This window comes from Thalassophryne amazonica, chromosome 14 (assembly GCF_902500255.1).
Source record: "Thalassophryne amazonica chromosome 14, fThaAma1.1, whole genome shotgun sequence".
NCBI lineage: Eukaryota > Metazoa > Chordata > Actinopteri > Batrachoidiformes > Batrachoididae > Thalassophryne > Thalassophryne amazonica.
This window is the reverse complement of record NC_047116.1, coordinates 67,683,730-67,701,330: the sequence shown is the minus strand read 5'-3', so window position 1 is coordinate 67,701,330 and position 17,601 is coordinate 67,683,730. Positions and strand designations below refer to the sequence as shown.

The 17,601-nt window shown below is 42.6% G+C and overlaps 1 protein-coding gene across 1 annotated transcript in view; it reads right to left on the bottom strand.

The window, feature by feature from the left end:
* Nucleotides 1-17,601, bottom strand: part of rab3gap1 (RAB3 GTPase activating protein subunit 1) — a 146,880-nt gene that overhangs the window by 100,897 nt on the left and 28,382 nt on the right. The window contains exons 9-11 of the mRNA XM_034186125.1: nt 17,109-17,190; nt 9,865-9,933; nt 4,917-4,990 (exon numbers count right to left, since the gene is read on the bottom strand). Of these exons, the coding sequence (XP_034042016.1) occupies nt 4,917-4,990; nt 9,865-9,933; nt 17,109-17,190 (225 nt within the window). The remainder of the gene's footprint in view (nt 1-4,916; nt 4,991-9,864; nt 9,934-17,108; nt 17,191-17,601) is intronic.

Genomic DNA, 17,601 nt, shown 5'->3' with positions numbered 1-17,601 from the left:
TTTGTTTCTCACACTAGAAATACCTGTTTCACAAGCCTCCTACCACCCCTGGAACCTGAATAATCAATGGCTTGCAGATAATGATTTCGTAAAAACTAATCTCATCTGAAATAACATTATTTTTGGAATATAACAGAATACCAGGTATGTCAACATCGACAGTATGGGAAACATTGAAAGCTTACATTCGGGGACAAATTATATCATATTGTGCCCAAAAAAATAAAGAGCATCATAAAAACCTAAAGAGACTAACAGAAGACATTCTAAATTTAGACACACAGATAGCTAACGCTCCTTCGCAGAACTTATTAAAGCAACGAATAATGCTGCAAACTGAATTTAACCTTTAGCAGCCACTTTAGACAAGCCATTTACAGAGTAAGAACTCATTTCAGCTGTGAATTCTATGCAAAATGGTAAAAGTCCAGGCCCCAATGGATTCTCCAGTGAATTTTTGAAAACCTTCAGTAAGCAGCTAGCTCCAATTTTGCTGTCTGTGTACCAGGAAGCATTTATATCTGGCATGCTTCCTCAAACTATGCGTCAAGCAACAATTGCTCTTACTCTAAAAAAGGACAAAAACTCATAAGAGTGTAGCTCTTATCGACCCATCTCTTTATTAAATGTAGACAGTAAACCTCTTGCAAAAATGCTTGCCCAATGCCTGGAAAATGTGATACCGATGTTAATCCCAGATGACCAGACAGGATTTATTAAAAATTGTCAATTATCTTCCAACATACGCAGGCTTTTAAATGTTCTTTATGATCCCACTCCATCTAAGTCAACAGAGGTGATAATTGCATTCAACGCTGAAAAGGCATTTGACAGGGTGGAATGGGATTACCTTTTCTATACTTTGAGTCGTTTTGGCTTTGGACAGAGTTTCGATCCACTGGATCGAAACTCTTTACTCACTCCCTATGGCAGCAGTTAGCACCAATAATATTTCCAAATTTTTTCAGCTCCAATGCAGCACTAGACAGGGTTGCCCTCTGCCCCCCCTTCTTTTCACTTTAACAATAGAACCTCTGACTATAGCCCTTCGCTGTAGTAGTGATATAAAGGGAGTGATAACAGGTGGCATTGAAAACAGAGCGTCACTATATGCTGATGATATGCTTTTGTATCTAAACGACCCAGCTGTAACTTTACCAAAAGCATTGGATCTGCTTAAATTGTATGGAAAATTATCAGGTTATAAAATAAACTTGCAGAAAAGTGAACTCATGCCAGTTGGTTCTACCTGTCAGCTGGCTTCGCTCCACTCACTATCTCTTCCAATTAGAATAAGTCAGTATAGAATTAAATATTTAGGTATATGGGTGACTCAGAGGTTTAAATACCTGTATCAAGCAAACTTTCTTCCGCTTTTGAATAGCCTAAAAAAGACCTCGATCATTGGAATCTGATGCCACTTTCTTTAGGAGGTAGAATAAATGTTGTGAAAATGAATGTTATGCCATGTTTTTTGTTTCTTTTCCAATGTATTCCCTTTTTCCTAACAAAATCTTTTTTTTCCCTCAATTAATAAGCTCATATCTACCTTTATTTGGAACAAAAAGACCCCCAGAATAAAAAAAGAAACATTACAACATCACCGTTTACACAGTGGACTGTCCTTACCCAATTTTCAGTATTACTACTGGGCTGCTAATATAAAAAATGTATTGCACTGGATTCATTTAGCTCAGGGTGACTGCGGTCCAAAGTGGTTACAACTCAAACATGCTTCATGTTCACTTGTCTCTCTAAATGCATTAGCATGTTCAAAGTTACCTCCTCCAGAACCTTTGTCCTTATACAGTAATAACCCAGTGGTGAGACATACATTAAAAATATGGAACCAGTTTCGTCGTGCATTTTCCCTGACAGATATGTTAAAAGACACCCCATTAGTAAGGAATAATATGTTCAAACCCTCACTAACAGATAAAGCTTTTAAACTCTGGGTCGATAATGGAGTAAAGAGGGCTAAAGATTTGTATTTGAATGGTACTTTTGTGACTTTTGAATACTTAGTAACACAGTACGGTATTCCTCGCTCACATTTTTTTTTAGATATCTCCAGCTCCGTAGTTTTATTTCAACTAATTTCAAATGTTTCCCATCATTTCCAGTAGAATCTCTATTAGATAAAATCTTCAGGATGCCCCCCTGGCTCAAAGAAACTATTGGCAAAATGTACTCATTAATTAGCTCAAATAATTTAAAACCCTTAGACATATTGAAATCTAAGTGGGAAGAGGAACTAAATATAGTAATGTCCGATGACAAGTGGCAAGATGCGCTTGATGCTATACACCTATCCTCAATTTGTCAAAGACATAGGGTTATTCAATTTAAAGTAGTCCATTGCCTACATTGGTCTAAGGTCAAACTTGCTCAAATACAACATAATTTGGATGATACATGAGACTGTTGCCGTTCAGAGTCTGGCACTCTAACTCACATGTTCTGGAGTTGCTCAAAGCTGGCCGAATTTTGGAAGTCAATCTTTAAGTCCTTCTCACTTGTGTTAAAAACTCACACTGAACCATCCGCTGTCACAATAATCTTTGGGGTGACGTCACCCAAACTGAGACTAAATGCTGGAAGTAAAGCAATGATAGCATTTGCAACTCTGTTGGCAAGAAGATTAATTCTTACAAAATGGAAGGATAAATCTCCTCCCACATTTAAACATTGGGTCACCGATCTCATGTATCATCTGACCTTGGAGCACATCCGTTACTCTTTACAGGGCAACTCAAAAAAAATTTAGGACTATTTGGCAACCAGTTCTGAGGACAGTTGGAGAAATGGACTCTGTTTTGATTGTCTGATGGTTGGGATGTGTCAGTTGTTGTAATCGGAGTCTTTTCTGTGTTGTTGTCAAGAAGAAGGATGTCTCATTGAATCTTTGAAACAACCAGGACTGTAAAGTTGCTGATTTTTATTTATTTATTTTATTTTTCCCCCTATCTTTCTATTTGTCTGTTTGCTTATTTGTTTTCAAAATTATTTAGTGTATTTATTTATTTATTGCTTTGGTTTGTCTGCTGTCTTATTGCAGATCAATATTTTTTTTTCTTTTTTTTTTTTGTAAATCACTGGTGCAGTGGGGAGGGGGGTTGTTCTTTTGTTCTTCTTTTTGTGTTCATTATAAGAAAAACAGAATAAAAAGAATTTTCTAAAAGTATATACTCATTGGAGCACCTAGGGGGCTATTCAAACGGGCCAACTAGTAACACATCACTCCTGAAAACGATCTTTGGCTTTTCACGTGAGGTGAATCTGCTGGACAAAATCTTTTTTCTGCATTGTTTATTTTTTAAAATAAAGGTTTTCACAGCTGCAAAAATAACACTCACTGATGTATTTGTGAACAGCTCATATTGGCTGATATTATCGACCAACTACATAAAATACAAACAAAAATTCTGAAATTATCTTCCTTAAACTCAAACTCAAAGCAAATCTTTACAACTTGATATAAATTTATTAAAAATATAAAAGCCAAGATGATGGGGTGGATAAGTAATCTGCCCCTTTGGTATAATACCTATAAATACTTTTTTTATAACGGCTGAGTGGATCCTTGTCATTTGATTGCTGCTTTGTACATGGCATGGATTAATTCATCCCATTTGTGTTGCATTGCATTTAGAGTGCAGTTTGGTTCCTAGAGTGCAAATCTGGTTCCATATGTTTGGTACCATTGCACTCTGCGCACACACACGCGCACGCACACACAAACAAATCCGCTGCGCTGTCTGGAGGTTGTTAGCAGGAAGAAAGAATGAAAAGCTGGACTAATTTCTGACTTAATTTTTTTTTCACTGCACTGTTTTTTGGACAAGCGCTGACCCAGTTGCGTGTGTGTGTGCACACGTGCCGGGGGGGGGGGGACAATAGCACGATGATTTGATTGAGCTAACTGATGCTGCTAATTGTTGTAACACACACACACACACACACAAAAAAAATCGACTCCGCTGTAAGCTGTCTGGATGCATGAAGAGCTGTTCAGATGAAAAGCTGACGTGATTTTTGGATCGACTGAGGAACTACACAAAGTCTCTTTTTTTTTTTTTTTTTTTTTTTTTTTTATGGAAGTCAGTGCACAGCATCACTGGACTATACGTCACAATTTGGACTTCAGCAGCAGTGGAACACCAAAATGTAAGTCCCTTTTCTGTTGTTTATAAATTAATAAAACAACAAATGACAAATCTATTTTAGCCGTTATATAAAACAAATAATGAATGTTTTTACATTCTTTCAATGGAACAAATACTTAATTCGGTGAAAGCTGGAACAAACCATTCAACTTGGCTTTGCCTCGTTGAATGGTATGTTCCAGCTTTCACCTCATGAAATATTCGTACCATTAAACTCATAAACATTCATATTATTACCAGTTTTCCCCAGACATGTCAGGGGATGAATACATGAACATTTCCAAGTCACTGAATATATCTTGGACTTTATTTACATCGGTTATGAATAAATACAAAAAGTTTGGCACTCTATGGTAAATCTGCATGGAGTAGATAGTTCTCAAAAACTGAGTGATTGTGCAAGAAGGAAAAGTGAGGAAAGCCACCAAGACAACCCAGAAGAAATTATCGGCTTCCCTGGCTATGATTGGAGAAATTGTGCATGGTGCATGTTTTGCATTTGGTATCCCCAGTTATACAGCTTCAAGTGGTATAGAGAAGGATTTTCTCAAAAAGAAGACCTGAAAGTTCAAGTACAATTTGCCAGAAGATACATCTGCGATGCAAGTCCAAATTTGATGTTTTGGTGAAAGAAAACCCTCCTCTATGCCACTTCATCATGTCAAGTTCTACGTAGTTAATGTCATTTAGGATACCTTTACATGGTTCTTATTGACTTGTGTCAGCTTGACAGTGAAGGATGCATCTTACCCATTAAGCACTGAGGGTTTTCAACTGTTCTGACTCGGACTGACCAGTGAGGAGCTTGTAGAGGGTCCAGGTCACTGCCAGATAAAAAGAGACCATCAGCTGTTTGTAGGTTCCTCAGAAACAGGGATCACATTTTATGGATGCTGGTGCATACTTAGAATCTTAACAGTTATGGACAAATAGACATCAAAGAAATATTTGGAATATATTTCAAACATTTTATAACCAACTAGGAAACAACAAACCCATCCCATTTTAACTTTTTCCTTTTTTTTTTAAACAGTATTTATTCAGCGAATTTAGTATTTGATGAACACAAATACCACACTGAACAGTATACAACACTTCATTCTATACATGAAATTCTTGCATATTTAGTTACCCTTGCTACAGCTAATTAAAAATTTAAATCTTGTGGAAATATGTCACACAATTTTCATGTTCCCAAAGAAATTCTTCTTCAATCAGTCTGTTTCACAAACTCATTTCCCTCAGGCTGATTTGGTTTATGTGTCCTCTGCAACTGCAGAAAGTGATGCTGTAGGTGTTGGAGGTGGACATGGTGGTGGTGCTGAGGTGTAGTTCATAACCTCCAATGAGCGAACACACCAATACAGGGTTCGCATTAGAATTTTCAGCCACCAAGTTCTGGGACACACTATGTATTAAAAATGTGAGTCTCATGGCTCAGCCCCGAGTCTCAGCACCTCGAGGCGGCTTTTGTGTCGAATTCATAGAGCTGCTAATTTCAGGAGCTACTCAAGTGTGCTGCAGTGTGCTCAGCAAGGTGGTGTGGTAAATGATGCCATGTAAGCAAAGTGTGTCTAAGATTATGTAGTTTAATATTTGAAAAAGCCCGTGAAAACAAATGTAAATCTACAAATAAAGGTATTCATTTTCATTGATACTCTAGGGGGCGCAGGTCTTTTGAACTGAAACAGGTGTTGGATCTACAGTTGTGCTCAAAAGTTTACCCTGATGGAATTTTTGTTTTTTTTGGCCATTTTTCAGAGAATATGAATGATAACACAAAAACTTTTTTTCCCACTCACAGTTAGTGGTTGGGTGAAGCCATTTATTGTCAAACAACCAGGTTTACTCTTTTTAAATCATAATGACAACACAAACTACCAAAATGACCCTGTTCAAAAGTTTACATTCCCCTGTTCTTAATACAGTGTATTACCTCCTTTAACATCAGTGACAGCTTGGAGTCTTTTGTGGTAGTTGTGGACGAGGCTCTCTGATGTTAAAGCTGCCACTGAATATGTTTTGGACTTTATTTACATCAATTACAAAGAAATACAAACAATATGGCACTCTATGGTAAATCTGCATGGAGTAGACAATTCTCAACAACTGAGTGACTGTGCAAGAAGTAAAAGAGTGAGGAAAGCCACCAAGACACCCAGACAACTCAGGAGAAGTTATGGGCTTATGTGGCTGTGACTGGAGAAATTATGCACAGTGCAAGCTTTGCATTTTGTATCACCAGTTATCCATCTTCATGATGAAGTGGTATAGAGGAGGATTTTCTTAAAAGAAGACCTGAAAGTTTAGCTACAAACTGCCAGAAAGTACATCTGAGATACAAGCCTGGATTTGAACTGTTTTGGTGAAAGAAAATCCTTCTCTGCTGTATTCCACTATGAAGCTGAGTAGTGATGCAAATGGAAAAAGTTCATTTTAGTCTAGTTTTAGTCAAAAGAGAACTGAATGTATTTTAGTCTTGTTTCAGTTGAGACATTTGAGTCTTTTGATGAAAAAACACATTAGATAATTTCTGATTAACATTTCAGACCGTAGTGTTTCACACATCACAAAAAATTAATTATTGAAGGTTTGTGGTGTTTTCCCCACAATATTTTAAATTTGCAAATTTGCTGCCAGATATAATTAGACATTCAGTTTTCTAGTAAATCCACAGCGGTGTAGCGGCACAGCTCTATTGAAATGAAGCATGTGTTGGAGCTAGTTATTCTATTTGGACATTCAGACTTGGCTGGAAATTTGTTAAAGCAAAGCAGAATAAAATAAGTAATTTAAGATTTGTAATGGTTTTATCTATTGTAAGAGCCACAACTTGAGCCAATCTAAGATGATGATATGATGCACACTTTGCGTCATTATTTTTTATATTTCATGTTGTTTGTTATATATATGACATAAATAATGTTAAAAACAAATTGATATTGGATGGAGGTTGTGTTTGCTGCCGTGTTCAAACAGCTTCACACAGTAACTTTAATCTGATCCTTAATCTGAGTTGATCAGACACTTTAACACCGTGAGACAGAGTGTAAATTTAAACTAACACACAGGATCTTTAATCTGAACCTCAGAGAGCTGATTAGACACTTTAACACTGTGAGACAGAGTGTAAATGTAAACTAACACACAGTATCTTTAATCTGAGCCTCAGAGAGCTGATTAGACACTTTAACACTGTGAGGCAGAGTTTAAATGTAAATTTACACACATTATCTTTAATCTGAGCCTCAGGGAGTTGCTCAGACACTTTAACACCGTGAAGCAGAGTGTAAATGTAAACTAACACACAGTATCTGTAATCTGAGCCTCAGAGAGCTGATTAGACACTTTAACACTGTGAGGCAGAGTTTAAATGTAAATTTACACACATTATCTTTAATCTGAGCCTCAGGGAGTTGCTCAGACACTTTAACACCGTGAAGCAGAGTGTAAATGTAAACTAACACACAGTATCTGTAATCTGAGCCTCAGAGAGCTGATTTGACACTTTAACACCATGAGATAGAGTGTAAATATCTTTTTTCATTAAATGTTTGTCACTGACGTCGGATGGATTTACTCTGTAGCACTTTTTTGACTAGTCGCGTGACATGTAATGTAATTAGTGCCGTTGTCTTCTTTAACGTGCAGTCATAAAACACAAACTTTTTGGCTTTTAGGTTCCTAGTTTTTAAGACAAATGAGACGGTGGAGATGACAGCAGCGAGGAGAATTAAATATATGGGTCCCTTCATACATAACACCATTGAAGGTGACTGGCGCACAAAGGAGGAATTGCATGCCACTTGTGAAAAATCGGAGCTGACTCAAATGTCTTGCACAGCTGTTGCCACAACCATTAATGCACAGCAGCAGCTGAAAGACAGCGAGTGCCCTGCGAGTGTCCATTTCACCCCCTCTCAGGATGTGTCGGCGAAACTCCAGGTGTCACACATGAACATCCAACACCACTCACTGGACACTTAGAAAAGTCAGGGCTATTCGTGCTCCCGGCATAAGAGTAGAGAGCAGGCGACCACATTCAACATGTCTGTGAAAACTGTCGAAATGCCACACGAGTGTGGCGTTACCAAGCAACACACATGGGTGTGACTGTGGCGACCCTCACCACACACACACACACAGCTCGTAGAGTGTATCTCCCCCTAACAAACACACACCATGAATTCCACATTGTCAGCTGTGGCTGATGGTCATGGAGTCCAGTCGCTGTCCAGCGCAGTGCGCTGTTGGACCAGCTGACCGCTGTGTATTGCAACTCAGTTGATGAACACGCAATGCACGTGTGGGTGGGCGTTCATGCCCTCAAACATGAGTACTGGCCAGCGTCCTAGCACACGGCATGGAGTGATTCCAGCTGGACAGGCTGATGTCACTTCCAAAACGTAAATTGTAGTTTATATGACACACAGAAAGAGTGGAAATTAATTAAAAGAAATAAGGGTAAAGGTGTGAACTCATTCATGTGTGATCACTTTGCTGTGGACATACGGCGCATGTCAGCTGACCGCCGACTGTCAGCTGGACTCAATGGTGCACGCAAGGTGTTAACTTAAAAACACAGACATCAGACAGAGGCAGGACAAAAAATAATACATACATACATAAAATTAAAATCACAGAACAAAAGGAACAGAGAGTGAGCCTGTTTGTCTGTGAGCTCACGAGGTCAGCAGACAAAGGTGGGCGTGTCCCTGTGACCTACAGCTGTTAAGATATCTGTGCTGACAAGTCACAGCTGGACAACACCATGTAGTGGCTTGTAGGATATGATGTCGCATAACTTCACCATCAAGTGTAGATGTCAGCTTGGTGTCCTCACGTGGAAATAACTGAAAACACATATCGCTTCAGCTGGCTGCCACATTAGTGCACCGCAATGCTGGGCGCCACCACAAGGTGTGTGTATCTGCAGGATTTCCCACATTGTACTAATTAAAACATATATCAACATTTGCAACGCAATCACCAGCGGAACACTGCACACGCCATGCCAGCTGATGTGTTCATGACACAGGAGCCAACCGGCTCATCACGAGACGAGCGTATCAGGTAATTAATGTGAAACATAAAAAGTAGAACAGAAATCCACGTCATTTCAGTACTTCCTGGTGTACATCGAGGCGGAGGTTAAGTCCGCTCTTTATAATAGGCCAGGATCACCCAACACCGTGTTATGTGTGAAGGGGCCCGAACTGGGACAGTGTTGTTTTAAAAACCTATTTTTGAATGTTTCGAAGGTACATTTTATATGTTGCGTTCAGCCTTGATGATTTTGCGCCAAGATGGCGTGTGTTTCTAACTGTATGTTACTCAAGGACAAAGTGGTCTCATGTCAAAGCCACAAAAACCTTCTCAGATTATGGGATGATTTCACAGATTTAATCTGGATTCATTAGTAGGAAGCACATAAGGTGCAGGTGTTGTGCTCTCTGACTGTCTCTTTTTAATCATTGCAGTTGTTTTTTTATGCAACTCCAAAAATGCAATGTCCCCTATGAGAGCAAATGTATACTTTAGATGGGAAAGGGTTTAAGGACTTTTGAACCCAGAAGGAACTCATCATTTGCTAAAGTGGGAGTTGGAGAAGAGGAAAATAAATGTAAAGTAATCCACTGGTCCACTGATGATAATGACACGGCTGCACACAGTTAAAAGTAGTCAGAGTTACACTCACCTGTAGACATCATTATCCACAACAATGCCTTCTGTCAGCTGTGGCCAAGTGGTGGCAAGATGAAGCTCGCTGTGAAACCACAAACAGAGAGGAAACAGTTTAACACAATCGGTAAGACTGCTTTCTATGTCCATTTGTAAATTTCTTAAATTTAAAAGTAATATGAAAATTGAAAGCTTTTCTGCGTAATTAAAGACAGAATTTCAAACATTTGCCATCTACAACTACACCTGCTCCCAGTGGTGAGCACAGTTAACCAAAAAATTAGCTTCAATAACCGCTAATCCACTAACTGAAAAGTTAACTTTTAGAACACTGGGTACGCTGCAGAGGCAGTTTCTCTGAAGCCCCTTTCACACCGGCGCAAACGTAGAGTTCCGTTTAGAGTATGCCCGAAATGCACGCATACTCTGCGTTTTTCCTGCGTAATCGCGTGTCGTTGTGTTTGTAGATTTGCTTGCAGCTGAGGATGTTTGTTTTTTAATGTATGCATAATGTCGTGTGTAGCCCTTGTCACTATTAAAACCAATTCAACTCTTTTTTAGTTCACTCTTGCCGGCTGTGGAGGACACATCACTGCGCTTGGAAAACAGTGGACTGTATCATGAGGTTTTTACAGTTGCATTACTGCCATGTATGTAGCCATCGCTGCCTCTGTGGAAGTGCGCTGTTCTCAAAACGGTTCATGAAAAAGAAACGACACCCATATTTTCTGACGACAGTGGACATGTCCTCTGAACGTGTGGTGTTAAGCTTCACTGACAGCAAAGTCCAGCGAGATGAATTGCATTGCCTATTGCTCCCCAGCTCAGTCGCCATGTGTTGGAGTTCACTCCGGTGAATGAGAGGGTCGTGTCCCTACGCCTTTGGGTCGGGGACAGGTCTCTCACTGTTGTCTCGGCCTACGGGCCGAGTGACAGTGCAGAATACCCGACCTTCTTGGAGTCCCTGGGAGGGGTACTAGATAGCGCTCCGACTGGGGACTCCATTGTTCTCCTGGGGGATTTCAACGCCCACATGGGCGGCGACAGTGAGACCTGGAGGGGGTGATCGGGAAGCACAGCCACCCCGATCTGAAACCGAGTTGTGTTCAGTTGTTGGACTTCTGTGCTAGTCACAGTTTGTCCATCATGAACACCATGTTCGAGCACAAGGGTGTCCATAAGTGCATGTGGCACCAGGACACCCTGAGCTGGAGGTCTATGATCAACTTTGTAGTCGTATCATCTAACCTTCGGCCACGTGTCTCGGACACTCGAGTGAAGAGAGGGGCTGAGCTGTCGACCTGGTGGTGAGTTGGATCCACTGGGAGGGGAGGAAGCCAGTCAGACCTGGCAGGCCCAAACATATCGTGAGGGTCTGCTGGGAACGACTGGCAGAACCCTCTGTCAGCGAGGCCTTTAACTCCCACCTCCGGAAGAGCTTCTCCCAGATCCCGGGGGAGGTTGGAGACATGGAGTCCGAGTGGACCATGTTCTCCACCTCCATTGTCGATGCGGCCGCTCGTAGCTGTGGTCACAAGGTCTCTGGTGCCTGTCGCGGCGGCAATCCCCAAACCCGGTGGTGGACACCATAATTAAGGGATGCCGTCAAGCTGAAGAAGGAGTCCTACTTGTCTTTGTTGGCAGGTGGGACCCCGGAGGCAGCTGACAGGTACCGGCAGGCCAAGCGTACCGCAGCCCGTGCGCTCGCAGAGGCAAAAACTCGGGTTTGGGGGAGTTCAGGGAGGCCATGGAGGAGGACTATCGGTCGGCCTCAAAGAAATTCTGGCAAACCGTCCGACGCCTCAGGAGGCAGAAGCAGCTCTCCACCAGCACTGTCTATGGTGCGGATGGGGAGCTGTTGACCCTGACTGGGGATGTTGTCGGGCGGTGGAAGGAATACTTCGAGGATCTCCTCAATCCCACTGTCACGTCTTCCGAAGAGGAAGCAGAGACTGGGGACTCAGAGGCAGACTCATCCATTACCCAGGCCGAAGTCACCAAGGTGGTTAGAAAGCTCCTTGGTGGCAAGGCTCCTGGGGTGGATGAAATCCATCCTGAGTACCTTAAATCTCTGGATGTTGTGGGACTGTCTTGGCTGACACGCCTCTGCAACATCGTGTGGCGGTTGGGGTTCAGTGCCTCTGGATTGGCAGACCAAGGTGGTGGTCCCTCTGTTTAAGAAGGGGGACCGGAGGGTGTGTTCCAACTACAGGGGGATCACACTCCTCAGCCTCCCCGGTAAGGTCTATTCCAGAGTACTGGAGAGGAGAATACGACCGATAGTAGAACCTCGGATTCAGGAGGAGCAGTGTGGTTTTCGTCCTGGTCGCGGCACACTAGACCAGCTCTACATGCTCCATCGGGTGTTCGAGGGTTCATGGGAGTTCGCTATCCGGTCCTTGTACGACCGTAGCAGGAGCTTGGTTCGCATTGCCGGTAGTAAGGCAAACCTGTTTCCAGTGCACGTTGGCCTCCGCCAGGGGTGCCCTTTGTCACCGGTTCTGTTCATTATCTTTATGGACAGAATTTCTAGGCATAGCCAGGGTGTAGAGGGGGTCTGGTTTGGAAACCACAGAATCTCGTCTCTGATGTTTGCGGACGATGTGGTTCTGTTGGCTTCGTCAAATCAGGACCTTCAGCGTGCACTGGGGCGGTTTGCAGCCGAGTGTGAAGCATCCGGGATGAAAATCAGCACCTCCAAATCCGAGGCCATGGTTCTCAACCGGAAAAAGGTACTTTGCCCTCTTCAGGTCAGTGGAGTGTCCTTGCCTCAAGTGGAGGAGTTTAAGCATCTCGGGGTCTTGTTCAAGAGTGAGGGACAGATGGAGCGTGAGATCGACAGACGGATCGGTGCAGCATCTGCAGTGATGCAGTCGCTGTATCGGACCGTCATGGTGAAGAGAGAGCTGAGTGGGGGGGGGGGGGGGGGGGGGCAAAGCCCTCGATTTACCGATCAATCTACATTCCAATCCTCACCTATGGCCATGAGATTTGGCTCATGACCGAAAGAACGAGATCGCGAGTACAAGTGGCCGAGATGAGTTTCCTCTGCAGGGTGGCTGGGTGTTCCCTTAGAGATAGGGTGAGGAGCTCGGTCACTCGGGAGGAGCTCGGAGTCGAGCCGCTGCTCCTCCACGTCGAAAAGAGCCAGTTGAGGTGGCTCGGGCATCTTTTCCAGATGCCCCCTGGACACCTCGCTGGAGAGGTGTTCCAGGCACGTCCCATCGGGAGGAGGCCCTGGGGAAGACCCAGGACATGCTGGAGGGACTACGTCTCTAGGCTGGCTTGGGAACACCTTGGGGTTCCCCTGGAAGAGCTGGGGGAGGTGTGTGTGGATCGGGAGGTCTGGGCGGCTTTGCTTGAGCTGCTGCCCCCGCAACCCATCTCTGGATAAAGCGGAAGAAAATGGATGGATGGGTGTGTTTTTGAGTAAGGTTATACACATGGTTTGTGTGTATGCGCCGCCAGTTTGCTGTGATCGGCAGGATGAGGCCTTTGAGGCTGAACTGAATAAGAAGCTTCAGGCAAAATAAGAATTCAAGGAGACCACAACAGCCACGTGAGGAGGAGCAGGATTAGTGGAATGAGGAAAGACTATATCTTTCCTCTTTAACACCTTTTATTAAAAAAGAAATAAGAAAACAATGAACAAATGACAAAAGAGCTTATGGCCTAAGAGAGAATGAGGAAGCCGCTAAGAGTTTTGTTTTATTTATTTCATTTATATAGCACCAAATCACAACAAAGTTGCCACAAGGCACTTTACACTAGTAAGGTCTAACCTTACCAACCCCCACAGCAAGCACACAGGTAACAGTTGTAAGGAAAAACACCCTCTGAGGAAGAAACATCAAGTAGACTCAAAGGGGTGACCCTGTGCTTGGGCCATGCTACCGACACAAATTACAAAACAATTCACAAAATTAATACACAGGAATCGTTGCCGGTGCACAGGACAGGAGGGCCTCAGAAAACAGACACCACACCCATCTCTGGATGGAGCCACACCTCAAACAGAGAGAAAAAAAGAACAGAAATAAACATCAGAAAGACAACAAATACAGTATAATCTGTCAGCATTAAGCAACAAAAAGAAATACTAAGGTGATCGCTGGCCACTATCCCTAAGATTCACTAAAAGACACAGAATACAAATAAAGCTGAGGCCGCGGCCCACTTTACTAATAAAATGAATTTAAAAGAGTAAAAAGCATAGTAACATACTATGCCAGTATAAAAGGGAAAATAAGAGCATCTTAAGTCTGGACTTGAAAGTCTCTACACAATCTGACTGTTTTATTGGTGCAGGGAGATCATTCCACAGAACAGGGCCACAATAAGAGAAAGCTCTGTGACCCGCAGACTTTTTATTCACCCTAGGGACACTAAGTAGTCCTGCACCCTGAGAACGCAAAGCCCAGGCCGGTACGTAAGGTTTAATTCGGTCACCTAAGCAGGAAGGTGCCAGTCTGTGAACAATTTTATAGGCTAGTAGCAGAACCTTAAAATCTCATTTCACAGGGACAGGAAGCCAGTGAAGAGACGCCAAAATGGGTGTAATGTTGGTCAAACTTTCTGCTTCGTGTCAAAAGTCTGGCAGCAGCATTTTGAAGCAATTGGAGACCCCTAATGCTGGGCTGCGGTAAACCAGAAAATACAACACTGCAATAGTCCAATCTAGAACAGATAAATGCATGAATCAGGGTCTCAGCATCAGCCATAGGCAGGATGGAACGAACCTTCACTATATTTTGCATGTGGAAGAACTGCATTAATGAGTCCATTGGTACATTAATGAGTCATTTCAATTTTAATTCATTGTTTACATGTTAAAAATACCCGCTAAGCCTAGAAAGGAACGAACCAATCATTCCATTGATGACAAGCAAGTGGCCAATGACAATCGCTGTAACACAGTGGTTTGGTGACATGTGGTGACAACATGGCTGCCTACAGTGAACAGGATGCATAATCTTTGGATGAAGAAAAAGTGTATTTCATGTGTATCTTCTGGTCCAAAAAGTGAGAAGTAGTACCATTTTCAGAGAAGATGTGCATGATTTTTAAAATACGGCCCAAAATGGAAGACTTTGGAAGGCAGAAATTGCAAGGAGTTACGCTGCTCAACACCTGGCTTTGATTTCAGTAATAATAATAATAATAATAATAATAGCAAACCTCCATTACCCAATGATGCTGAATTACACAAGACATGTTACTCGCGCTTAACTGACTCAAAAAAAAAAAGAACTACAAACAGCATCAAAAGTAAAGCAGAAGCTGCACCTTCTATACGTAGGTTAATATTTCATTTCATGTAAGCTTAATGCGAGGTCTATTAGAAAAGTATCTGACCTTATTATTTTTTTAAAAACCATATGGATTTGAATCACGTGTGATTGTGTCAGACAAGCTTGAACCCTTGTGCGCATGTGTGAGTTTTTTCATGCCTGTCGGTTGGGTCATTCGCTTGTGAGTAGGCTTTGAGTGAGGTGTGGTCCACCCTCTCGGCGGATTTTTATTGTGAATAAATGTCTGAACGATTTGGAGCTTTGCTGCATCAATTTTTTTCCAGAAACTGTGAGAGACCTCCAGGTGGACACCATTCCAAAAATTCATATGGCTTTGAGGGACGATTTTATGGGGATTACACCGATTAAGGAGTGATCCAGACGGTTTAAAGACCGCCCACAACTGCTGAGAGCGCGCCACGCTCCGAGCGCCGATCGACAGGCTCCAACCCCGCTGGAACAACCAGATCATTTCCAACGTGAAAGCTTTGTTGATCCAGGACCTCGTCTGACTTTCACAAAAAGGCAGAAGATGTGGACATTAGCACTTTATTGGCACATTCCACCGTTACAGGAGTTTTTTTTCATGGAAAAAGAAGCGGAGGGACGCGCCACCGTGCCGCTCATGGCGCGGCACAAAACCACCTCGGTGTTGGTCTCTCAGGACAGCTTTCAGGTGGATTTCAGACGGATTCCTGTTGCTTTCCAGTCGTGTGAATATCCGATTGTGATTGTGCATGAGCTGGACATGCCCAAACATGTCCTGGAAGGCTTCATCACGGCGTTTCTTTGCGTCGAGCGGCTGCACCGCGACGCGCGGTGGAGCCGCTTCTCTTTCCATGACAAAAACTCCTGTAACAGTGAAACGTAACGTTCATTTTTAAACTGGACGCTGTCTTGATCCGGTATGTCATCTGACTAGCACAGGAATTGTGAAAAGACGTGGACATCAGCACTTTTTCTGCACATTAAGACAGACGTGCGGAGGAGTTCCGCGCGTCGCGGTGCAGCCGCTCGGCGCAAAGAAACGCAGTGATGAAGCCTTCCAGGGCATGTTGGGGCAGGTCCAGCTCATGCACAATCACAATCGGATATTCACACGACTGGAAAGCAACCGGAATCCGTCTGAAATCCACCTGAAAGCTGTCCTGAGAGACCAACACCGAGGTGGTTTTGTGCCGCGCCATGAGCGGCACGGTGGCGCGTCCCTCCGCTTCTTTTTCCATGAAAAAAAACTCCTGTAACGGTGGAATGTGCCGATAAAGTGCTAATGTCCACATCTTCTGCCTTTTTGTGAAAGTCAGACGTTGGAAATGATCTGGTTGTTCCAGCGGGGTTGGAGCCTGTCGATCGGCGCTCGGAGCGCGGCGCGCTCTCAGCAGTTGTGGGCGGTCTTTAAGCCGTCTGGATCACTCCTTAATCTGTGTAATCCCCATAAAATCGTCCCTCAAAGCCATATGAATTTTTCGAACAGTGTCCACCTGGAGGTCTCTCACAGTTTCTGGAAAAAAATTGATGTAGCAAAACTCCAAATCGTTCAGACATTTATTCACAATAAAAATCCGCCGAGAGGGTGGACCACACCTCACTCAAAGCCTGCTCACAGGCGAATGACGCAACCGACAGGAATGAAAAAACTCACGCATTTGCATGAGGGTTCAAGCTTGTCTGACGCAATCACACGTGATTCAAATCCATATGGTTTTTTAAAAAAATAATAAGGTCGGATACTTTTCTAATAGACCTCGTATGATGAATCATATATTCATCATACATGTTGTTTCTCTTTTTACTGTTACGGAGTTTTTGCTCTTGGCCAATACTAGCAATTTTGGTGTCTGCAGGTGAAGATTTGGATCATTAGATCACTAATTTTCTCACTGTAGTGATCCAATGGAGCCAAAGATGCCATGTTTAGCAGACTACTGTACAATTATAAATGTAATATCATCTGTTATAATGCTTTTACCTGATTGGCTCTTCACAGGCTCCAAACGGAAGCTTTCCAAATTCAACTCCCCCTACTTCCCCTCCGAGGACAGCGTCAAAATCTGCCAGTAAATCAAAACAGAAAGGCATTAAAGAGAAATAAATCAAACCGTAATATTCTATTATTATGTGGATTGAACGTAAAATACAGTTCAGTAAATTGTTTACCTACAACACATATGTAATACACTATGGTACTTCCCCACCATTCCCTCAAAAGAAAAAATAAATTAATTCATTTATTAATAAAGTTTCAAAACAACAATCCAGAACAGAAGACACCAAACTGATCTATCCCATCATGAAGAAGTCCAGACTTTCTTCCTCAGGGCCACAGCAAGGAATCCTGGGGTGTGACAGGAACTACTTTGTGTCAAACAAGCAGTTAATTAATGGCCTTTCAAATTTCATGCAACTAGCAAAAAGTTTCTACTGAAATCCAGAAATTATAATGGTGGTTTATTCTTCCAACG